This window comes from Falco punctatus, assembly GCF_963210335.1.
Source record: "Falco punctatus genome assembly, chromosome: 11".
In the NCBI taxonomy this organism is placed as follows: domain Eukaryota; kingdom Metazoa; phylum Chordata; class Aves; order Falconiformes; family Falconidae; genus Falco; species Falco punctatus.
Window position 1 is genome coordinate 24288898 of NC_137591.1, and position 24740 is coordinate 24313637.

At 39.9% G+C, this 24740-nt stretch overlaps 2 protein-coding genes across 2 annotated transcripts in view; one reads left to right on the forward strand and one right to left on the reverse strand.

Annotated features, from left to right (window-relative positions):
- Positions 1 to 18963, reverse strand: FNDC7 (fibronectin type III domain containing 7; the record flags this gene model as incomplete). Its single annotated transcript, XM_080407710.1, has 11 exons — positions 1 to 5717; positions 6326 to 6586; positions 7163 to 7417; positions 8285 to 8539; positions 8968 to 9225; positions 9973 to 10227; positions 11694 to 11951; positions 13152 to 13412; positions 14116 to 14370; positions 16189 to 16473; positions 18714 to 18963. 11 exons carry the CDS (start codon positions 18961 to 18963, stop codon positions 5623 to 5625), a joined length of 2688 nt encoding a protein of 895 aa, XP_080263836.1. The 3' UTR covers positions 1 to 5622.
- STXBP3 (syntaxin binding protein 3) overlaps positions 16385 to 24740 on the forward strand; it is a 27690-nt gene continuing 19334 nt past the window's right edge. Inside the window, exons 1-2 of the mRNA XM_080407186.1 lie at positions 16385 to 19170; positions 24383 to 24432. Coding sequence (XP_080263312.1) covers positions 18975 to 19170; positions 24383 to 24432 — 246 coding nt within the window. The 5' untranslated portion in view covers positions 16385 to 18974. The remainder of the gene's footprint in view (positions 19171 to 24382; positions 24433 to 24740) is intronic.

Below are 24740 nucleotides of genomic sequence, written 5' to 3' on the forward strand. Positions count from 1 at the left end.
GAGAAATGCAGCAGCCCCAGAATAGGGAGAACATTAACTGTGACTCATTCATGATCATGAAGTGACCTGAAGGTAGAAATAAATTGATGTTTATGCAATTTTTGCTTCTGTGTGATGCAGGTCATGTAGGCATATTTAAATATTGTTTGTTTGTTTTTTTAAACCTCTAGAAGAAAACAAACATTGCTTGAATTTCTAACAATATGCTTCATTCCATAGGATTCAAGGAAGCAAAAGATTACAAATTCAGTTTTTTCTTCCTCCCTAATTTTACTGATTTCTGAATTGTTAGCCTTTCCTTTGTCACCATGATCCTTAGTAGTAGAAATCTTTCAATACTGAGGTTGTTCAGATACTGTTTACACTTTTGTTACCTGATCTTAAGTATGAGTTTGACAGAAAGCTTAAGCTTCAACTTCATTCCATTGCAGCGTAAAACTAAAATACTGAGCTCTCATTTAACAGAGGAGGAGAAAAACTACTGGTCACTTACGAAATACCCTGGCTAGCAGATGGTTAGAACTGTCTGCAGTCTGCCAGGGGATTGCAGGGATTCTATTGAAACAGTGAGGACAACTTTACTTACCTTATTGTCACTAGAAGGCTTTTGGCCTTGTGTGTTTTTAACCTTCGGCCTATGATTTTCTGAAGCAATGATGTTCTCGGACAGGGAGGCTGCAATGCCAGTGTTCTGTCAGGGAAAATGGGTTAGTGACTTGGTTGTTCTTTCGGGGCTCATTCTTCCCTCCCCCCCCCCCCCCGCCGTTGGGAAATGCAGGGAGAGAGCGGTTTATTTGCAGGCAAATTCCAGATATCTGAGAAACAACCTTGGACCCGAAGGTGGAGAGCGCCGCCTTATTACCATGAAGATAGTGAATGTTTTGATACAGCTTGTGCGAAGACCAGCTTGTGCCTGTATCTCTTATGAGTGCAGTAATTTGGGGACTTTTATTTTTCAATAAATAGTCCTTTCTGACTTCTGGATTTAATCCGTATTATGTGCTCAAGCTGGCAGTGTAAGGGATAGCACAATATTAATGACTGACCAAGACACCTGTCTGAAGTTATCATCGGGATTCAGTGTCTTGCAGCTCTTGGATTTGGATAGAGGGACTCTTCAGTTCCTCTGTCTTTCTGATGCCAATTTTATTTCACATGACCTTCCTTGAAAGCAGAAGGAACGGATCCACAGCAGCTGTGGTCAGGACTGGTGAGGTCAGCGGAGCCTCCGAGGCAGCTGCCAGTGGTACAGCTGCAGTGGGTGTTTGGCTTGGGGTCACGAGAAGAAAATTTCTGCCAGTTGCAGCAAGAGGTGTGTGAGCGCTTCCCCAGGGATGTGCTGGAGAGCTGCTGTTGGACGCGGGTGGGGTACGAGCCCAACAAACCAAGCGTTATGAACCTGAAGCTGCTGCAGTTACACCACGTGTCCGTAGTAATTCCTTTTGAGGCCTAATCTGTCTTTGAAATTCCCTGTGGCTCCAAAAGGAAGTACTTCTCTGGACTAATAACACTAATTTAAGAAATACATCTCTACTTAGTTTTTAGTTTTTTCTTTTGAAGCTACTACTCAGTTGAATGTTTCAGATCTTAAGAAGTAGCGAACTGGCATTTTTTGTTTTAAACAGGGTCAGGGCTTTGGCCCCAGAGATTCATGTCTACCTGTTGCCCCATAACTGTGCAGGTAACGGGCCAGTACGAAAGGGCTTGTATGTATTTAACTTCTAAACACAATAGGAGTGGTGTTGTGATCATCCACCTGTACTGGAAAAGGTAGCCTGAATGGCAGGGCAATGTAGCCGATTGTATTGGGGGGCACTTACTACGCCATGTGTACCCACAGTTTGTTTACTCCATTTATATGTTGATGAAGAAACATGAACAAGCTCATATTTGCGGTATTGACAGCTGAGTGTTGCTGTGCTGACGCAAAGACGGTACACAAATAGCCGGGGTCTCTGCAGGGGAACCAGAATGAGATGACTTCCACTGCCTTTGGCAGAGGTTTGAGCCCTTCCTGCGCTGTTGGGAAGCGCACATAACTTTACATACGCACCAGCTATTAAGCAGGGTCAAACAGTGTTTAACCACTGCTCCTGAGGCTTTGCAATATAGTAGTTGTATCTCCGCACACCCTCCACACTCCCCAATAGCTGGAAGTGTCTCAAGTCTCAGCAATTTTGGGTCAAATCTGAAACCAACTCAAGGATTTTTGCCAGTTTTTTTCTTGGACTCAAAACAGCCTAAGTTTTGAGCCACTACTACTGTGTCAAATACAATTACAAATAATTTGTATTTGGAGCAATATGTACAATTTTTTTTGCGTGTGTTCATCTGTGTAATTGCAACTAATACATTTTTATTCAATTAATTGCAATTTTATTAAGTAAGCATTAATGAAGGCATCTATCATGAAATAACCTATGTGTTCTTAATCACCTAATTTGTTACTCTGCTGTTCTGAAAGCATTCATTTTACTTCCCATACCAATATGCTGTCATCCCCTGGGTCTTCAACAGGAATTCTGTTGATTTTCAAGTTTTTCTTAAGAAGTTTGTAGCACTGGGTTTGTGTTTGGGGGGGTGGGTTTTTTTATTCTGGGGTTTATTTGGGTTTTTCTGGTTAGTTGCTTTTTTGGCCTCATGAAAACCAGAGCTTCATGCTACTAAATCATATAGAAACTAACACTACGTGTAGTTGTTCTTTCCTGTGATCTTAAAACAAGTCAGTGAGACCCATAAAAAAGCATTTGCCGCAGTGTGGGGAGAACCTGAAACTAATCCTGACTGAATATTTTTTAATCATCTCAGTGCCAGTGATGTTTCACATATTGACAGTGTTTATTATTATTAAACAACATCTGATCCTTGGATACCAATGCCTGCAGCACACACAGCCACCGTAGGAGGTGTGGGACTGGCTGTCTGGTTATGTTCTTTTTCCTCCCTGTTTTCGTAAATTGCCTACATCTTGTAACTACTTTTTGAGTTTAATGGACATGGTTTTTCTTGCAATCTTGACTCCTTTTCAGCTTCTTGCTTTTTCTTTTTCTTTTCTTTTTTTTTTTTTTTGTATTTTTCTCCTAACAGACATGCAAATAATATGTTCTGTTACAGTTACACTTCTTGCTTTTGATCATGAAAAGTGAGAGGAGCTGACAAAAATAGTACTACAGCGTTGTCAAGGTTGTAGTACAATTCTGAGATGTCTGTGTCTGTATGCCAGGAAGAATGGAGAAAAAAAATACACCAACAGTTTATAATTGCTTAAAATACATTAGAGTTACTGTTAGAGCATGGAAATACCAGAATTGTTTATATGAAATGAAGAAACCTGTGGCTTAAATTTGATTCCAAAAGAAACTGATTGCTGTAAACCTCTGAAAATCCAGTTGAGAGGCACCTGGTTAGACACTTAGACTTTGGTGACAGTGTTTGACAATGATGACTGCAAAGAAAAAATACTTAAATAAAACCCTTGAGGAAGAAAGTTGTGAAAAATACTTATTTTTACGTTTTTAATTGTTTTTTTCAAATTCAGTGAGAAATAAACCCAACTTTTCATTAAGTGATGCGGGGGCAGTTTTAAATAACGTTTCCTAAAGAATTGTTTGACAGGGAATAAATGCAGGTCATGTTCTAAGAAGGAACATGCAGTTCTTGGGACATCTACAGTCACTATATTGAAGAGTGAGATTCCCATGAGACTATTTTGTGCAAGTGGTCAGAAGCAGTGACTGCGATACACAGTACAACTGCGTTCTGTGAAGGAAGGAAACTTCAGAATGCACGGTGTCTGTTTCTATAAGCTGAAAGTACTGTTAAAAACCTTGTTGCCTTTGGTAAACTTTATACATAGGCTTCTTAAGACTGTCTTTGTAAGGTATTTTTGAGTCATTGTTTTACTTTTTATGTGTATGTAGAACTCTAGAAGTTTGTTTTCTATTTTGGCTGAAAAAGAAACCACTGGGGAGTATGAGCAAAGGTTCTGCCTTTTCTGAAAAATGGGGAATTAAAATTTTAATAACTGTCAGTTCTGCATTAGCCACAAAGCAAAACACATCAGTTGATGTGAAGAGAACATTATGTTTACCCTCATGAGTCACTCTCAAAATCGTAAAGGAGGAAACTTTTTTTTGAAAATCTAAACTAAAATGAAATAGCCTTAGAATACTTGATTAAGCCTGAAGCTACTTTTAACTGAGTACACCTAAACAGCTGCTTTTTTTTTTTTTTTTTTTTTTTTTTTTTTTTAAGGAGTGAGATTGCACTCTTAATTGTTTTTTCAGCCTTTACTATTTCATTGATACATTAGGTCTAGAACACACCTACTGATTCATAACTGTCTTGGAAGAGCTTTTAGAACAGATTGCTTTACAGGGAAAATTACAGTTCAATACTAAGGAGATCTCTTATCAGTGTTCATCTGCACTTTAAAAATTATCTCATCAGTTGGGGGCCCAAGTGTGATGTCCTGGGTTAGATCTCGGATATGGCTAGCTGTTCAGCTTCCCTCCTCCCAGTCTTCAAGCAGCTGTGACTGATGCAGCTAAGCACCGATGTCATCTTTCCATCTTCAGGGAAAGAAAGACTGAGAGGAGCATTTGGGGAGGATGGTGTTACCAAGAACCTTAACATGCAGGACAGCTGTAGGAGAACAGCAGCAGAGATGATCAGCCTTGGGGAGGAAAAAAAAGTCCGCAGTGACTTCTTGCCATCCTTTTGAGACAAGGGCAGTAAATAGTCCAGAACACCAGTACATTTTGTTGGAGAATGAGCAATTTTAGCTAGCAGAGAAGAAAGCAAATGAGTGCTAAAGAGTATTTTGATCTGTTTGTATTTTTAATACTTTTCTGGGGAACTATAGGAGGTATTAGAAGAGGCTTAATGAAGTGAAATAGGGTTTTATTGTAAATGGAGGAGAGGACAAATCAGTATTGATAGTAGGAGTAAACAACTTGAGGTTTCTGGGGTAATTATGATGGATTTTAAAAGACCAGTTGTATTTAGGGTATACAATACTGGTGAAGCTTATCCCTCCAATCCCAAAGCTCTTTAGCAGGGGAAGTTTGATCCTAATCTGAACTACGACTCATAACTTACCTCTTTATTTGAACCAGCATTTTCCTCTAGATATGTTGTTCTGCATTGCTTTTTCCTCTATAAATCACTACAACAGAATTCAGAAATTAAGACACTTTCAGTTATGGAAAGCAACTGCCTTGAGAAATGTTTGTTTCAGTGGCTGAAGTTGCTGCAAGTTTACATTGGCAAATAAAGCACAAGACTATCCTGTTGAAACCCCAGAAGAAATAAGGTAGTATAGATTGAGGTAAGCCATGCTTTTTTATATATGCTTAAAAAAAATAATCAGAAGTGCAGCGTAGTTTAATTTGTAATGGGATATGGCAAGGCTATAGGAGATAAGCCTGTTTTTTATTATGTGCTATCAGATAAATAGTAAATGTTGTGACAGTGTAGAATGCACCATGGCGTACAGGCCACAATATAGGTAAGATTTTTTGGTTTTAATTTTATGTTACAATGGGCAGTGAGACAAACGTGCAAAACACTAACACAAGCCTTGACTATCAAATATGTACATTATCTGCACCTTATTTGGAGTTACATGATGGTAACATGTTTCACAAACATCATGGATTTGGAATGAATGTACTGCGTGCTCTTACCCATTCCAACAGAGCTTCCAGAACAGGTTACTGAAATTACATGAAACAGAAGTATAAATGTTAGGTGTTAGGTTGTAAGCCAGAAAATATTAGTAGTCTGTTGAATGTAGTCCATGCTATACAACTGTGCAATCCCATCTGATAGCAGTAGTTTTTATAATGGATTAAATTTACACCCTGGGAAAGGAATCCCAAGGGAATTTCTACCGCTTTAAACAATTTTTACTTCAGAAATGTGCTTAGAAATGATTTGTAGAAGTTCTTGATTTGTTTCTTTATTCAAACCCAGAAATTCTATAAAGTTAGAAAACAAAGCAATTAAAAATCCTCATTTATTTGCTTTTGTATCTAACCACTACTAACCTCCCAACTGAAAATTAGCTTCTCTGTATTCTCCAGGTTATGGGTGATCCAGTTAAGAGGCACCTGTGTACATAAGTATGCCCAGTCCCAAAATGCTCCTAAGAAGTTCCTGTCACAGGTAGTGCAAGATAGCACCCATAAAGTTTATTTTGGATTCAACATCAGAATAGAAAAGTTCCATTCCATGCCATCTTTACTCACATAATTTCAGATTACAACGTAACCATCTAACATGCGTGGAAAAAATACATCATTCAAAGACATTTAAATTTTACCTGAATATATTTTTTTAGGACAAAATGTAAGCTTCATCCCCTTATCAGTAACTGGAGATACTACCACTGTGTAGACGTCTCCACAAGGTATCTCGGTGATATCACAGTGGCTTAGACCTGAGCTAGGGGTACAGGTGAAATTGCCTTTTGAGCCATGTAAATCAGTATTGTAGTTCATCGTTTCATCAGAAGCTCGCCAGTATACCCTGATACCATTATTGCCAAGTCTATATAGCTTCACTCCAGAAGGGCAGCAAGCACCTAATAAAATAAAAAACATTAATAAGCAAATTTTGTGAACCCACAATACGTTACAAATTCATAGAGTGCACTTTAAACCAGATGATATGATTTCGATCACACTAGATAACAGCATTTCAATGATAAATTATTATTTCATAGAAAGGCAAAATAATTTTTGAACTGAGCTAGGGAAGAAAATGTTCTATCAGACTCGTATTATGGAGCTGGAATTCAGCCATTGTTTTAAACGCTGGAATACTGTTGCTCTCTCCTGACTATGGAGACACCAGGGCTACTCTAGAGTGCCCAGAATCTTTTTGTGGTCTCTAAAAGTTTATTATGCTGTAGTAATTTAAATTTAAAAATTGATTCTGGAGCATTGTAATAAAAACATCTTTAAATTTCCACCTGATGGCTGTTATAAGAACAGGGCTTAAATTACATGTGAAAATAATCCAAAGTGCGTTTATTCAAGAGGGAACTGCAACCGTATTAACTATGTATTGAATTTCAGCTGCACTATTTGTATGAGAGGAACACTACACAAAGCAAGTTGTATATTGAGTCTTTTTCTTCCCCATTGCATTTACATACTGGAAGAATATCCTTGATATGTGCAACTGGATGTCAAACCCGTTTCACTGATTGCTTTCAGAGATACAGTATAATTGGTGCTGCATGCGATGCATCCCAGGAGACAGTAGTTTTGAAGGGTGTGACACTTTGCCTGTCCTTTTGGAGACTCCAGTGCTGTTACGTATGTCCGTGCACCCATCCCAACAGACCAGCTGACATTTGTTACAGACTGTGTCACTTGAGTTAGTATCAGGTCTTTAGGGCAACAAGGAGCTTAAAAAGAACAAAAAAATAGAGAAGTCAGTTCTTTTTCATACTTGGAAAATTGAAGTTATTTTGGGGGGTTGCAACTGGAATAGTACATAAGCAAGAGCAAAGGCATGAAGGTGTGCACTTTTCAGGCAAACATTAGTATTACTTGACTATTCTGGAAAGCTAATAAACAAAATGAGATCAATTTGTCTCTAACAGTGAGTTATAACCCTAGAATTTTAATAAGATCATTATTCACCAAGATACTAAAAATCACCAAAAATTGTGATCAGAATGTCAGGGTCCATCTCTACCCCTCAAGTCATATAGCTCAGTCCATCTCTCTTTAAAGCCTCTTCATCTACAATGCAAAATGACTGCAGCCAAACTGCCTGTAAAAATAAATCCTGGTGTACGTTAACCTCTGAACTGTGCTTGGGGATTGTCTGGGTGACTGGTACAGGACAAAACTCTGCTAGCAAATTAATAGCAGGAATGGTGAGTAGGATGTGCTTTAATCTGTTCTTCACACTATTTGTTGTCATTACCTCATTGCCTTTCCCAGAAATGTTAAAAGTCAAAATGCTGACAAGGAAGTTAAGCATTACATTAGTGGATTATGTTCTTATATTTTAGTTAGCTGTGCCACATGACAATTGCTTGCACAAAGGCTTCTCAGTATGAGGCAAGCGCCAAGTGATCCTTCCTTCTCACACACACAGACACACACGTTTAAGTAGAGGACATCCAGCAACAGATAGTATAATATGCACACACTGTAATTAAAAACAACAAACACACAAAAAAAGCCAAAAAATATAAAGAGACACAGAACTATTTTAATAATAAGCTGTTAAACATTTTCCACTATTTACAATTCCCACATACCTGTCTCTAAAGGGACACTGTAGCTTGGTAAACTCTGTCCTGCTGGTGATCTTGCTATAGCGCTAACCGAGAAAGCAGATCCACAGGGAAGATTAATTAGGGTGCAGGAATTTCCAGAGCTCGTGCAATGCCAAAGTCCAGCCTCTCCTCTGGCAGTGACAATGTATGTAGCTGCTTCGTTGTTAGATTGCCAGTGCACACTGACTACCGAAAGCGCCTCCTTTGAGATACTTTTAATTTCAGGACTGCAGGGAGCTGAAATATTTCACGTGAACAGTATTTGAACAGATTTTTTATCCATACTATTTAAGTTACACATGAAAATTAAATTCCAGTTAAAGCTAACAAACTACTCTGAAAAGTATATGATCCTGAAGTGTTTACTCCTGGTGAGAATTTAGAATTTGTGACAGAACTGATAATGAAAGGATATTGCATGCAAACTCAGAGATGAATTGTAAATGTGATTCTTCAAAAACTTGGAGCTATCAGAAGCTTTCAATCCAAATTTGGTTTTAGGTCCCTGCTTACAGTATAGTTTTAGACTTCTGGTATTTATTTATTTATTTATTATTTTTATCCGTTACAGGAACTTAGCACCCCAGTAATGCTTTTTATCTGTGAATCACTGCAGCGCCCGACTAATTACTTCTGCTAAAGGAAAATAAGAATGATGGTAATACCTGTTGCCACGTCCTTTGACGCACAGGACGTGTTGCTGCCCCTGGCCTCGCTGAAGGAATAAACCGTGATGCTGTAGCGGGTGTCGCACTGCAGAGCCGACAGGGTGCAGGCGGTGGCGGTGTCGTTGCAGAGCCGCAGCCCGCCGCGGCCGGCCGCACTGGTTTGGTAGATTTCAGCACCCCGGACAGGGGCCCAGGTCACCCGCACGGTGTCGCTGGAGGCCACCACGGCCCTGAAGTCGCTGGGGCAGCACGGGGCTGGGGACAGAGCGCAGGGCGGGCGGCCTGAGCGTCGGCCGGCAGCTGGCCCGAAACCCGAGAGCCGCGTTTCGTTCACCGATCTGCTTCCCGTCTTAAGTACCCAAAGGTGACTGATACTGTGCAAACAGTCTCATTCATCCAGACTTACGCCCAGAACTAACTCACTACCCCTCCTTCCAAATCAAGAGAGGGCATTTGAAGGTATAGGTAACACAAAGACATATAGGAATTATGTATATCCTGGATTTAAAATATCAAAGCACCTAGATGTTAAGTAACTCTAACAATGTTCTTCACAGCTTTCCATTGAGCTTTTGTTACTTTTTCACTTTCCAAATATGAAAACTCTCTATGAGGAAGTTTAAGATTTTGGTACACCCTTCCTAAGGCAATAGGGGAAAAAAAACCCCAAACCCAAACCAAAAAACCCACAACAGAAAAAACGGGACTAGAATGCAAATGTTATGCCAGCAGTGTGTTATTCGTACATCCATGCCTGATGATTGTGAATTGTTAAACTATTTTCAAGTTTGTAAGCATGTTGTTGCACTTGACTATGCAAGCCAAATTCAGCTGCAATGTGAAATGGTTCTTTTTCTCTGCCAACCTATGTGTGTTTTGCCCAAAACCTGAATAAAAACAGAAGTTTAAGTCACTATCTTCCAATAAAAACATCCAACTAGCTCTATAATAAACCCAGTTAAAGGATCCAAAATGAATTTGCAAGAATTCCTTGCCACTTACCGGTAGTGTAATTGAATACATCACCTAAAGGACTCTGCCCTGCCTTGTTATATGCAAAGATACTGATGAAATAAGTGAAGCCACAGTCTGACTGGAAACGGCATTGAGTACGTGATGTGTTGCAGTGCACTTCCAAGCCATCATCACTCTTCACAAAAACCACGTAATAATGTCCGAAATTGACATGAGACCATGATACCAACAAGCGGCCAGGTTCACCCTCTTCAATTGATATATTTACCGGTGCACAAGGAACTGAAAAAAAAACATTTTAAAAAAGAAAAAAAGAATTGTAAACGTAGTATTTTTATTGAAGTTACACTTTTGGGGAATAAGGGGAAACCATGTATATATAGAATTATTCTACTCAGCTTGAACAGTTGCTCTGTCTTGTTCAAGAAAACAGCAACTTATCTGTCTCTATAGAGGATGCTCCTTACATTTAGATAAAAAAGTGAGTACGACTCTCACAGAACAAAATAGATGCAACCTTCCTGTCTTAAAGAAAAGAGCTTAAGGAGCCCCTGTGAACAAAACCAGTGGCACCAGGCAGTATTTCAAAAGAAACTGGTACAGCCTGTGCTCACAAATAGTAGTTCTGGATGACAATCAGAATACTAGCTTGAATAGCAGTTGGCATCCAAAAGCCTTTATGTGAAAACCCCTTATATGAAAGTATGAAACTCACTGGCTGTCTGAATAAAGCTGTCCTTTGATCAGGTTTCCTTTCTGGTGGCATGCCAAAATGTCACATTAAACAGTGAACCCCACGGTTTTTGCTTAAATAACATTTACTTTCTGTCTAGTTCAAAATGTTTAGCTTGCTGCTATTAGAATGAATATACATGATCTAGCTGGAGCAATCCTGGCTGAGAAGATTACAGCCCACAGCTTAAAAGTTGTCTCTTGCTTAAGGCATGCTTATCCCGTTAGATCCATCTCTGAGTTGCTCACATGGATGATCTCTAACTCACATCAATGTGAAGTCAAAATGAGGCAGGTTACATCAAATAATTAAGCAAATAACGTTTTGCCTTTAAGGCAGCACATAGTAAAAAAAATGATTTAGATTTTGGTACACTGGCAGTTGACCTAACAGATCAGGAAGCAATAACCTCTGACAGCGGTGTGAAGCGGCTGAAAGCAGGAACCTTTTGTCCTGACAAAGCTGCTGCTTGAGAATGGTTGATGGCCTCTTAATTTATTCTAGTGGTGTTACTTTAGCTGAATGTGGTTTTGTTGACCTCCTTACTAACTAACCACCAGATGAAGCTGTTGACCTCCTTACTAACTAACCACCAGATGAAGCCTAGAACAGTCCTCAGCCTAGGGCAAGTCCTTAATGCTATTTCCTCATGGATTTCTCCCAATCTCTTTGTGACAGACCTGACCCAGTAGGACAGATCTGTTATTCCTTACATGAGTTTTACACTCAGAAAACTGACTTTAGAACAGGTACTTCTGGTAAGAGGAAAATGCAGGCTTACTGGTTGAGCCAACAATATATAACCCATTGCAAGCTTTTCCTCACAGGAACATGAAGAAAGTTTAGGCTATTATCCCTGAAATTGAAAGGTATATGGCACAGTTCATGCACAAATTCAGCAGCAGAAATAACTGTTTGAGAACCACTCATGAATTGTAATGGACTAATTTATATCTGAAATTAAGGTAATACATGCTAAAATGCTATAAGCTATATAAGGATCAATGACACATACTAGTTTTTAAGCTTACTGCATCAGTAGGTTTACTGGCTCCAGCATCATTGTATGCTGTGACAGAAACATAATATTCAGAGCCGCACTGGAGCGATGGCACCATGCAGGAGGCAGAAGATGTGTTACACTTCAGTTTCAAGAGTCCACTGGAGGCTGTCACACTGTAAGTTAGAGCTCCTTCTGTTGGCATCCAAGAAACAATAGCTCTTAAAGCGCCACTATTAAAAGCTACTTTAACATCCGCTGGTGCATTAGGACCTATGGTATATCAATCAGTTTGGAACAGAAAAATACAACTTAGCATATTGCCTACAGACATGTTCTTTTTTCATAACTTGCAAACTAAATACAATTCTTGTGGTGCAGACCTTACCCTCATTCATATTAAAGTAACAGTTTTTTCAGGAAATGTTTCTAGTTGTACATTGTCACAAAACTTTCTGTTGAAACTCCCTGCCTTATTTAAGTATTTGCTTCTCACAGTTAGAAAAATCCTCAAATCAGAATAAGCTTGTGTAATCCTTACCCAGGCCTGTCCTGGGTACAGTTGTGGTGAAAATTTATTAAATTGATTACTGCTTATGAAAAAGTCTTTGTCTTTAGGAATTGTTTAATTTAGTAACCTTGGGGAGCTCAAGGACTACTTTAATGAGCAGGTCGTGTTTGTCCTGAGCCCTGTGAACAAGCAAGATATGAGCAGGACCATCCAGACAATAAATATTGTGTGCAGCTGTGTTATGATGGTTAACTCCACCACGCTCGGGCCAATGTCCCTGGCGTGTGTGAACCTTATGAATCATGAGATCACTCAGCCTAAACTTAAAAGTTTACATGTGCTAGCTGTGTAAACTATTTTTATTTTTCACTGAGTATAAAGGAGGGCAAGCTCTGGGACTGGGCCAGAAGTCTCGCCTACAGGTGGATGTACCACGTAGGAATTTTCCCAGTTAGCAAGAGACCCCGGGTCCTGGCTGCAATAGGGCTTCCCAGCTGAAGTGTGGGCCTGGATGACATTAAGGTGGTAATTGGTGATGTGTTCTTTTCTTAGTCTCTGTAACACTTTGAAGTAATGATTTGATGCTTTGCTCCTATTCTCTTTTATCATATTGTGCATCATAATTAGTACTGTTTCCTTTTATCATGCTGCATGCTAGTTGCCCTTATAATAAACTGCACTTATTCTGAGATTTGATTTTAAATTAATTTTTGCTTGGTATCCAGTCAATCAGCAAAACAACAACTTTAGTGTTAGTTAATGGTATCTTTGCCTCAGTGTTACTCATTAAACATAGCCATGTCATCCAAGTTTTCTTGAACTTTGAGATGGGGTAAAGACTATATGATCTGAAAATCTACCCAATGTGTCTTTGAAAAACAAAACACAATCACTCACACACATAAACACTTTCTGTTTGTTTGTTTTTAAATGCTTACTTGGTTTCAGAAAAGAAAACTTACTTGTTCTTTGATTATACGTGAAATCATCTCCAGGAATCCCATTTACATTCCAGGCATACGCCTTGATAGTATAGAGAGTTCCTGGATCTAGATTTTTAAATATCAAGGAGGTATTGGTGGTGTTCTCTTTCAGCATTCTGCCCAAACCATCTGATCTCATGAGGGACACAGAGAATCCAGCTGCCATGTACACAGCTCTCCAGCTCACTGCAATGGAGTCACAACTTGGAGAACTAACAGACAGAACTGGAGCAGCCAGGACTGTTGAGAAAGAACACCAATTAAGCTTTTGTTTTTTTCATTAATACCATCCGAAAGGGCCACATTTGAAATGAATACACAGAAACAACAATCACCAAACTCTGAGAGACAGATTCAGTGACAATAAAACCAGAAAAATAAATTAATGTGAGACTGACAGAATAAGTATGAAAACTGATTTGGTGCATTCATTATGATATTACAAGTTTTGTAAAATGAATGTAGCTCATGCACAAAGTATGAAAGGTCAAATGTGTAGATGAATGAAAATCACCAAGAAGATACTGCATTTCCTGTCCTCTAAGTTTCGCAGTCTTACTATTTTATAATTTTAGTTGTTCATTTCCTTAATTTCCTCAAGTTATGTCTTTCATTAAAATAAAATATGATTTTGTTAACATAAAATACATAAATTCATACAGATTCTAGTAAAACTTCCTATTAAACATTTAACTTACAGTACTGTCATAAAGTAAAGCATTAATTCAGACTCTTGTCCTGGTCATTAAGTCAGATGGCGAAATTCTAGTCCTCAAAAACTGAAAGGAGAATGTGATCAATACAATTTGAAATACAAGTTTATAATAATTCAGTACTGGTACATGTCTGGACTATACTGTTTGGGATAAAGATGCTTGCATGAATGCTTTATATTATAACAACATTAAAGAGTTTGAAATAAGAGTAAGAATTTGAAAGTCACCTGTTTTTGCTTTTCTGAAAGGTGAAGGCTGGCTTTTTCCTCCTGAATTTATAGATCTGATAGTGATTCTGTACAAGGTGGCAGGTTTCAGTCCCGTCACTGTGCCTGGAGAGTTTGTAACTACAGTTTCAATGAAGGAATCTCCATCTTGTGCAGTCAGCAGATAACTAGTAGCCCCAGGTACTGCTCTCCATTCCACTGTGATACTGTTGCTAAGTTTTGAGTAAGCTTGGTCAATAACAGGTATGTCTGGAGCTAAATGGAAATAACGATAGACATACTGAAATTGGGGAACTCTATCAGCCTGATGAAATGCTACGTGCTCTGAATATTTTGCAAAGGTAAAGTGGAGGACAAACGGCCTAAAATTTCTGTGAGTTTGAGTTAAATGAAGTTTAAATGAATATCAACAAAATACAGAGTCTTGAGATGTTCTAGACCAACTTTCATCTCTCAATAAAAATACTCTAGTACCCTTGAGATCACTATTGAAAATTACCATTTTTTAACCTAGTTTGAAATGAGAGGTTTCTTTTTAGGCTTGCTCTATAGCCCATTAACTATACTGGATATTTACAGAAAGCAGTATACAAAACAATACATACAAAGAAGAAGTGGATGTTTATACAAAGCAGTCTGAAATAGGATGCTGAATAATAGGCATTTCTATGTCAGAGCAACATAAAATAATTTAGTTTTGAAGGGACCATGGGAAATCATCTTATCCAACCCCCTGCTCAGAGCAGATATACAATAACATGACACATCAAATACTGCAATTAAATGCTTTTCTATTATGCTATGCTGCAAGCCATTAAGAAAGAGCTCTTGTGTACTGCAGTGACAAAGTAACTACAGAGAGTGTATTTCTTAACCACAAGTAATTTATGTTCAGTAATCAGGATTTTCAGGCTAGAATCAGCATATGTAAAGCAAGTCCATAAATTGCAAGGCTGCAAAAAACTCACTAGAAGAGGAAAAAAAGATAAAACGAAAGTGCATCCCACCTAAAATTAAGAAAAGGAATTAAAAAGTATTTGGGACAAAAGTACATGCTTTGAGGCAAACTTATTTATAGTAAGGCAGTTAATTTGGGATTTCAGAGACCCTAGCAAGTATTATACAACTCCTGAGCATTACAACCACTTTCTTAGTCCCAAGTACTTTCTTATTCAGCCATAGTCAGACATCCTCTTTTGCAGCATTTGTAAAAATGGTAGCATATATTCTATGTGATCATGCCTATGGAACATCTGCATGTGTGTCTTTTGCGATCTTTGAGCAAACTATTGCACTATGATTTTTTTTCCTCTTAAAAAATTGTCTTTAGTAACAATTCATGAAAATTTCTGTGAAGGAAATCCTTAGGCAAGTAACTTCCTTAGACTTGCATAACAGTCAAGTAAAGAATATATAGCATATGATTTATATCAGAAATAAATTACATAACATTAATCATTAATATCTGTTCTCCCATAACTAAGCTAGCAACGGAGGTGGGTTTTTTATATTTATCAGGATAAACACTGCTACTTTTTACTTTTCAATTTTTATTGTAATAATTATGTTTAGAAGAAACAAATTCTACTGGAAAAATAATGGCTATTTCTAAAAATCACCAGTTAAACTATTTTAAAAACAGAATTTCAACAGAATATTTTTTCAATTACATTTCAGTGATGAAATAAAAAAGCATTTCTGTTTATGCATATTCTTATTCAATATCCATCAATGACTTATATACTACAAGTTCTTTTGTGAATGAAACAAAAATACTGTTTATCAGCATCAGTAGTGGAAAATACATTTAGCTTCACATCTGCATTCGTAAAGAAAGGGTAGATGATTTGGAAAGCTGCAGTCTGAGCAAGCTGGGGATGGCAGGAAAGGAAAACATATACATTAAAAAAAAGCAGCGAGGAAATGGAGTTATTCATGCTAATACTGTACTCAGTAGGAGAACTAGCAAAAGGCTTCAACAGGACCCTACCAGTACAATGAAACATCAAGGATAAAATCCCAGTCCTCCAAATGTTAATGGAAATTAGGTTGAACAAAGTTTTTCTTACTAACCTGTTGACTGCATAATCTGTGTTTCTGCAAGAATAATTCCATTCTTGTCTATGGCTTCTGCTTGTATAGCATAAATAGTATTGGGAATTAACGAAGTTAGTGTTCCTTTAAGTGTACCATCACTAAAATGAACCAGTAATGAATGGCCTACAGTATTCACAGCTGTAGCTGTGACTCTGTAAGAAGAGGCTCCTGAAAACTTGGGCCATATGAGGTAAATGCTTCGTGATGTCACATCAAATACAGACACAGAGAAACCTAAAAAAAATATATAGAGAGAATAAAAATAATTATAAAAAAATCATTTCAGTCATTCCTGAATTTAGTCAAGTCTTGACAAGAAGATTGTTCAGTGCCTTATCAAGCATCTACATGACCTAATTTTCGGACTAAAGGCATTCCACTGAATTTGGAGTGCTATTTCCTTTGTTCACTTTTGTAATCCATTAATTACTGTAACAACTGCTGCTTGTTCTCATAATATCAGGTTGTGATGATAGCTATTTTTCCTGAAACCCTCATATGCTATAGTCTAACTATTTTTAAAAATACTGGGCATTATCCATATGTGAATTTACAACCAGTGTCAACAACATCCACACATGAATAGGATCAAATGCTTGTTTTGCAAATTATGAAAAGAATATGCTACAGTAAGTGTCCAGATACTGCAACATTGCAACATTGCAACATTGCCTTGACAGGTCAGTATATGAAGAAATGTGAACTGTCACCAGAGAGTGAATGAATTCTGAGAGCATTTAATGTAATCTTGCATTCCTCATATTTTAAACTTGTCAATATTCACATTTAAGGCAATAGGAGCTGTAGGCACAAAATACGAGATAGAAGAAAGTACAAAATGTTGTGAAACATTGGAAATATTTGTGCTTAGGAGATCATGCTTCTGGTGTGTGTTTTTGAGGTGGGTGTTTTTTTGGTTTTTGGTTGGTTTTTTTATAGTATAAAAAGATACAACAGTTAATTGGGTGTAAATACGGGACAGTTTGAATCCTATCTGTAGCACAGTTATGTAGCTAATTAACAGCACAATCTATCCAGCTGAGTGTTCTCCCTGGTTCACACTAGTGTCAAGGTGTAAGTGGTCTGTCAAAATCTTTGTGTGAGTGCCCAACAGAATTTGGACTCCTAAAAATGAGGTTTAAAATTTATAAAGATATCAACATAGATTTTTTTTAAACCTGAATCAAACTTAAAAACAATTATTGTTTATAAAGCTGTTTGAACTTACAGAATGTTTTATTAGAAATCACATGAGCATGTTCTTTTCAGACCTGTTCAAAAATAAGCAGGCAAAACCAAATACCATTTCGAAGATTTACCTGTGTTAGCTGAAAAGATCTGAAAAGGAAGATGTAAAAAAATTAGAAATACAAAATGAAATATTTCATTTGGAAAATTAAAAAAAAATATGTTAGTAACAACAACAACAACAAATTAAACCACTGCATTTTATTAATACATTATACTGATACGATGTATTTCCTCAGAGTCTTTAAGTACAGAAATTATGTGACCAATGATATTTGGTACGGGTATGTAGATCTACAACTTCTTAGTTTTCCTCTCTGCATCTGGCTCTAGATCCCGATTTCAGTTGTTGGCAGACTTTGAAAGACCTCAGATCCTAATATATTCTTTTATTTTTCAGTCATTCATAAACACTGCAAAAGTGTAATAGTAACAAAATATTAACGTAGAAGCAGGTGCCAGGTAGTCTCTACCCTTTTAGTTTACTTTTACAAAGAGTATACAGTATCATTCTTGAAAACAGTTTTAAAGCAAGTAAGTTGCACTCACCATTTCTAGGCAGTTGAAAAGCAGTCCAACAAGTATTAATGATTGACTTTTTGCATCACACATCTTGTCAGAACTTTGTTCCAGCCTTCAGAGGGGGGTGAGCTCAGACCGGTCCCTGCTGTGACCAGCAATACTCTGCAGCAGCAGCAGCACTGCCACCGCAGCTTTACTCCCCGGATGAGGGGAGGCTGAGGGGAGGCTGAGGGGAGGCTGCGTGAGGCCAGGCCTCCGCCCCGCTGGCCCGCAGCCTGCCAGTCCTCGCCAGAACCAGAACCGCCATGACACGAGCCCGCCATGGCACTGCACTCCTCGGCCTGTGGGCGGTGGGATTTTCCCCTTCTGCTGCAGGACCCGGTTCCTGTATTGCTTATGCAAGATACATAACATAATCACATTCTGTAATGTAAATTTGAAATTATTGCCATCTTTGCCCAGTTAGAAAGCTCTTCTCTCAGGAATGATGCCCTGGTCGTACTCCCCTTTGGACAGCACGCTGCCATGCCAACTGGGAACCGCTCTTCCTCATGCTTCGTGTTGTGGGGAGAGAAATTTTCATCTCTTCGTATCCGTACAGCTGCTGGCTCCCCTTTGACAACATGCCTCTGAGTTTCCAAACTAAAATTTCTGCCAGGCCATTTCAGGTGTCAAGAAATGGTATCTTTCGACGAACTGACAGTGATTTCTTTGGTGGCTTACGGATGTACCTGGGAACCTGGGGGCCGCCGTTATGAGGGAGCCACAGTGGCGGGACAGCTTTACACCCCGAGGCACCCGGGACGGCGGCGGGTTTCGCCCCCGCACCGCTCCCCGCACGGCACGCGGAGCCGGCCGCGCCGCTCGGGAGCCAGGGCCCGGCGTGCCGGGCTCACCTGAGGGGCGGCGGGCGGCTCTTTCCTCAGCGGACGAGCCCTGGTCGCCGGGCGCTTCCCCAGTGGGAATTTCGGACGCCGCCATGGCAGCGATAGATGGCCCCGCAGCTGGCCCGGCTGCCCGGGGGCCGGCTGCCCCCCCCACCCCAGGAGCAGGCGGCGCCCTTCGCCACCGCCTCTGAAGAGGGAGCGGCGGGGCCGGGCGGGGGAGCGGAAGGGAGAGGCGCTGAGGCGGGGCTTGCCAGCAAGATGGCGCCGGCGGTGCGGGGGCTGAAGAGGCTGGTGTGGCAGAGTGAGTGCGGGGGTCGGCTCCCCGTCCCCTTCCCCCGGCGCTGGGAGCGGCCTGGGGCCGCTTGGTGGGCGGCGGTGCGGGCTGGCGGCGTTCGTTGCTGCTGCGGCCGCCGCCGCCGCCGTTGTCGTCGTCGCTGCTGAGGCGTCGCCTCCCTGTAGCCCGGCGTGTCGGGGTCGGGGGTCCCCCGGCCGCCGAGGCGGGTGCCCTGGCGCGGCTGGAGGCGCGTTAGGCGCAGCGCTGCCTGGCGGAGCTGAGGCGGGCGGCGGGAGAGAGGGGCCGGGCCGGGCCCGGGCGGCTCCGCGGGGAGCCCGGTATGCGGCAGCGGCCGGCGGTGGTTGCGCTTCCCCGGCTCTTTCAGCTGGTGCCTCGTCGGGGTGGCGGGAGGCGGCCCCGGCTGGCGGCGGTGCCGCAGGTGCTGCAGTAACAGCACCTGGGTGGAGACGTGTTTGCCGTGTTCGGAGATAGGGGAACTGTACAGCCACCGTGCCCGCTCTGGAAGAGGTTCAGCTGAAGTCAGGTTTTCAAGGGCTTCCCTGTCGCTTCGAAGGGGCGGTTTTGGAGCTCCCGGCTTCAGAAGGGGCGCTCTGGGTGTCTGTCACCAAGTGGCACTGCCCGCTTTGCATTGGGCTTCACAGTTTTCAGAAGGAAAAGCTGAAGGTGTCCCCAGGTACTGTCATAAATAAACTGCAGGCTTTTATTTCCATGTTCAGGAACAGGTTCTACTGGTCTTTGTTACAGAAAATGAAGTTGTAACTGCTCCAAGTCTTACTGGAGTAGAAGGGCTAATAGAATTTCAGGTCGTGTGAGACCTTTGGGGAAAGGCATTAGCAGCCACCACGCGCTAGGCTTAATAGTAGTGAGGTTGTGACTCCACGAGCAGCTTGGTCAGCCCAGCGACTGTCACTGAAATGAGAAGGTCCTGCTGCTGCCATGTCTGCGTTCCCCTCGGCTGCCACCTGCAAGCTCCAGCCTGCTTGCTTGTGTCACTGAGAGAGAAAATAGAAAAAGGGGAGAAGGAGGAAACCGGACCGTTCTGTGGTGTTTAGGCCTGGATTGCTGATACCTGTAACTTGCTTGCGAGAGTTAGAGCCCTTCATTTAAAACTTGACCTTTAAAAATCCCTGCTTTTGTTGCTTTGCTTTGTCCTGTCTTGCTATGTGAAGTCATTTGTGGTTTTGACTGTAAAGCGATTGATTTGTCCTGAGGTGTTTTATGGAAAATTGGACCTTGAAAAGAGGGAACTTGATCAGAGCACTAGTGCATCCTCAGGGCGTATAAGGACTTTTGAAAACGGCATTGCCAGTGCACACAAGACAGGGAAGAAAAACGTTTATATTGCAAATGTTGTGAAAAGGAATGTTTTGAAAGAGGCTGTTAGATAACTAGTTACTCTTGTCTTTCCAAGGCTACATCAATGGAGACTGACAAACCAAGTTTTAGACATTGCCTGGCACTTTGTTTATGGATAATTCAAGGCTATAAATGCTGCTTTCTAAAGTTGCAGCAAGTGGTTTAGTTGGTTGTTTTTTTTTTTAATGGTTGGTTTGTCTGAAAATAATGGCTCAGTGATGCTGTTGCTTCACTTAGGTTGTTGTCAGCGTGTGTCTTATTCTTGCCCTGTGAATAGCAAAGAAGTTGTACCTGTTGTGTGTACAAAGACTGTTGTACCTATGCTCTGGTGGGGTGCTGTTAAAAACCTTTCTTTCCATCATGATAGTCCTTTCTGTAAGATGCAATTTGAACTGAACCTAAGCAGAAGTGTGCGAAAAGGTTACTTCACCAAAGTTTGTTGTCAGTGAAATTGACAATTAGGGGGACAGGGGAAGCTACCTGTATTTAGGAGGCAGTAGTTCCTGTGGTTAAAACTATAAAATTAACTATATACTGCATCTCTGTGTGTGTGTCTGTTAACAAGGTTATTTCTGCAAGGAATTCTGCATTTTAATTGTGTTTGTACAACTTTAAAATGTGCTCTGGTTTTGTGTAATAAGATTCTGGCTTAACCATAGATAGCTGTATTAATTTTTTTAAATGATTCAGCATTTCTGTAACTTTATTTACCAGGGCACTGGCTTACAGTGAAAGCTGGTTTAGCCCTTTCTTCAGGAAGTGTGTTATAAATGGGTCATTAATTTTGCCAAGGTGCAGTTTGTTTTTGGTTTTTATTTGGCGCTTTTCTTTTTCCGCGCACAGGGGTTTAGCAGTCTGCTGTTCTGTCAGGGTTGTGTGTAGTTCTGAAATGGATTGGGTAGTATAAGTAGAAGAAAAATGCTTTAAACTAATTGAAGGTATTCAGATAAGACAAAACTAGAGAAGGTAGCTAAGATGTGTGGTTGATATGAAATTTGAGAGAAGGAAACGGGACCTTAAACAAGAGTGGAACAGTATTCATACCTGGGTTTATGATTGGTTTTGGTATGTTCAGAAGACTTACTGGAGACAGCTGAGAATCTGAAAACTAATATATTTGGATAAACTAGCTCAGGTTGAGGACAAAACAAACAGCAGTGGGAATGTTACAGTGTATTTGCCCCTGCATCTGGTACACGATAGCTTGGAATAAAATTTCTTTTCATGGTGGGAGAAAGCTGACTTCTACTTTTAATTACAGAAATTAACTTCAAGACACAGCTGGATTATGTATTTGTGTGTTCTGGTTTATTTTATAGGGAAGTAAGGTAACGTATTGTAGAAAAAATATATTTGAGGTTTTGGACAAGGCTGTCAGGCACTCAGTTTAGGAAAAAGAGCTCTGTATAATGCTAAGGACAAATTCCTTGATAAGAGTGTTCTCAGAAAACATGAAAGTTAATGAAGCTTTCTTGAGGCTAAAGATCTGTTCTTACATCTTGTGTACAGACCTAGAAAAATGTAATTTAAAAATACACAGTATGAAAGTGACAGGAGAAATGTGCCTGTATTGCATCTGGGGTTCAGGTAGATGAATAAGTTACCTTTTCTTGGTGAAAGAAATAGATCTTGGTGGCAGCTGTGGAGTGTTGAGTGTTCTGCAGTTTTCTAGAGAATGTATCCAAAGAAGTCACAGGAGTGTTTACAGCAGGCTAAGCAGCCCTAGAACTTGTTGAAAACTGTGAATTGTGTATAATGGGAAGAATGCTGAATTGGAAGCAACCCAGAGGGCAAGTTTGGGAAGTGATAATGGATTTTGGGGAGTTGTATAAGCAGAGAAAAGTTCAGGAGAACTGAGCTTGCGTTCTATTGTTTAGCAGCATCAACGAAATAGACCAATTGCATTCCTCTTGAAGCATGTGCTTTTTGCTAAAATTACTTCTGGACTAGTGGTTCTGTCAGCTTATTGGATGAAGCAGAGTGTGAGGTTTTTAAGTTTCTATGAAAAATGTCAGGTGCAAAAAGTAACTCGAACATGTTGGAAAGCTAAAGCATAAAGTACTTTTCTTTCAAAAGAAACATGTGCTACACAAACTTTCACACTAGCACATCTTTGTAAAATACAACCATGAGAAGCATGAAGTGTGACATTTTGGGAGTGCTGTGTGCTACGCAGTGTTAGAGTTGGTGAAGCTGAAATGAAATGAAAGCTGGATGAGCAGGTAGGCTGCTCAACTGGAAGAAACTGAGTTCTGAGCACTAGAAGTTGAGGTGTCCTGATTTCAGTGGGAATAGAGTTAATTTTCTTCTTAGTAGCTGGTACAATGCTGTGTTTTGGATTTAGTATGCACTGATTTTTTTTGTTGTTGGTAAGTAATGTTTACGCTAAGTCAAGGACTTCTCAGTTTCTTATGCTTTGCCATTGAGGAGGCTGGAGTGGCACAAGAAATTGGTGGGGGACGAAGCCAGGACAGCTGGCCCCAACTAGCTGAATGGGTATTTCATACCATGGAACACTCAGTATATAAACTGGGGGAAGCTGGCCAGGAGCTGCTGATTGCTGCTTGGGGACTGGCTGCGCATTAGTCAGTGAGTGGTGAGCAACTGTGTTGTCCATCACTCGTGTGTGCGTGGGGCGTTTTCCCCTTTTATTCCTCTTTCCTTTTCATTATTGTTAGTTCAATTATTAAATTGCTTTTAACCCATAAGTTTTACCTTTTCCCCCATTCTCTTTGCCATCCTGCTGCAGGAGGGCAGAGTAATTAAGCAGCTACATGGTACTTAGTTGCCAGCTGGGGTTAAAACCACGACGTGAAGGGAGAGATGGAGTGTCTTGTGATAGTGCCACATCAAAGGGACTTGGACATAAGAGAGTATATTAATATTTATAAACACTGAGGAAACGGGTGTACTTCTGTTGCATGTGCACCTAATATTCTGAAACTTCTTATGGTCCTTTTGCTTGGCAGTAATCACAAAACATGTGCTCAGTTTGCTTGTTTATATTTTAGGCTTCTGTTTTGTTACTTTCATCTTTTCATTTGGGAAAACAGTCCAACTATTTCAATAGGCAGCAGTAGTCATCAGCTTAATCTGAAATTCTCTGGTAAAAGAGCAGAATTGTCAGACCTCGTTATTCCTATGTTTATAAACACCAAGTTTTAAACAGTTCCCAAAATCTTCTGACTTTTAATTAATACATACCACTACTGTGAGATCAAATCTGAATTAGCCTGATGACATCACTCCTGAAAGTTGCAGCTCAGTTCTGGTGATCTTTAAAAGCTGTGGGTCATAATTAGATGCTGAGTCATGGACAAGCATTTTGATTGACATTTTTCACAAAGTTGTCACAGTAGGAAAAGATAATGGATACCTTATTTTAGGTAACTTTAAATTCCTGAAAGAACTGGTATTTTCTTATGCTTAGTCTGGAATTCTAGAGAAAGAACAAGGACATCTGAAGTTAGCATATATTTTTTACAATAGGTTTATTTGTGTGTGTGTTGGTCCACCTGCCTTATATTAGAGAAGCTTAAATTTTTTTGCATATGCACAATCAATTTAGTGGAAGAGCTCACTAAAAAAATAGAAAGTGAAATGTTTCCAGGCCTGTGAAAATTCAGACCGATTTTTATGGAGCTCTTTATTAGTGAAAGTGAAAAATTTAGCTACAACTTTCTGAAATGGGCAGGAACAGTTTCTGGTCAAGCATTCTGTAGAGGTATTGATTGCTGTAGGGTTTTTTTCTTAAAACTTTATTCTTTTTGAGGTCTGTAAACATGAGTCTAAATGGGTGAATTTTAATTTTTTTGGTAACAATTTGATACATCTAACTGGTAAACTGTGTTTCTTCTTACAGAGCTAAAATCATCAGTATTTGATGACTGCAGGAAAGAGGAAGAATGGAAGGTATAGTTTTGCTATAATTTTTGTAAGCATGTTGGAATCACTTGAAAAATCTGTAATCTGTATCACTGAGTATACAACAAATAAGTATCATTTAATGGCTGGCATTTTCACTTAAAATTGTTTTCTATCCAAGTAATGGATTATAGTTCTGTTAACTCAGATCTCTGTATAAAACATAATGAAAAATCTAAGGGCTAGTACAGGAAGAACAAATGGTCAGTTGTCTCAATTATTTTTTTAAGCTCTGAAAAGAAAATTAAAAACTGTTTCTGTTTATCTTCACTTTTCTTTTGAAAGATTTGTACTTT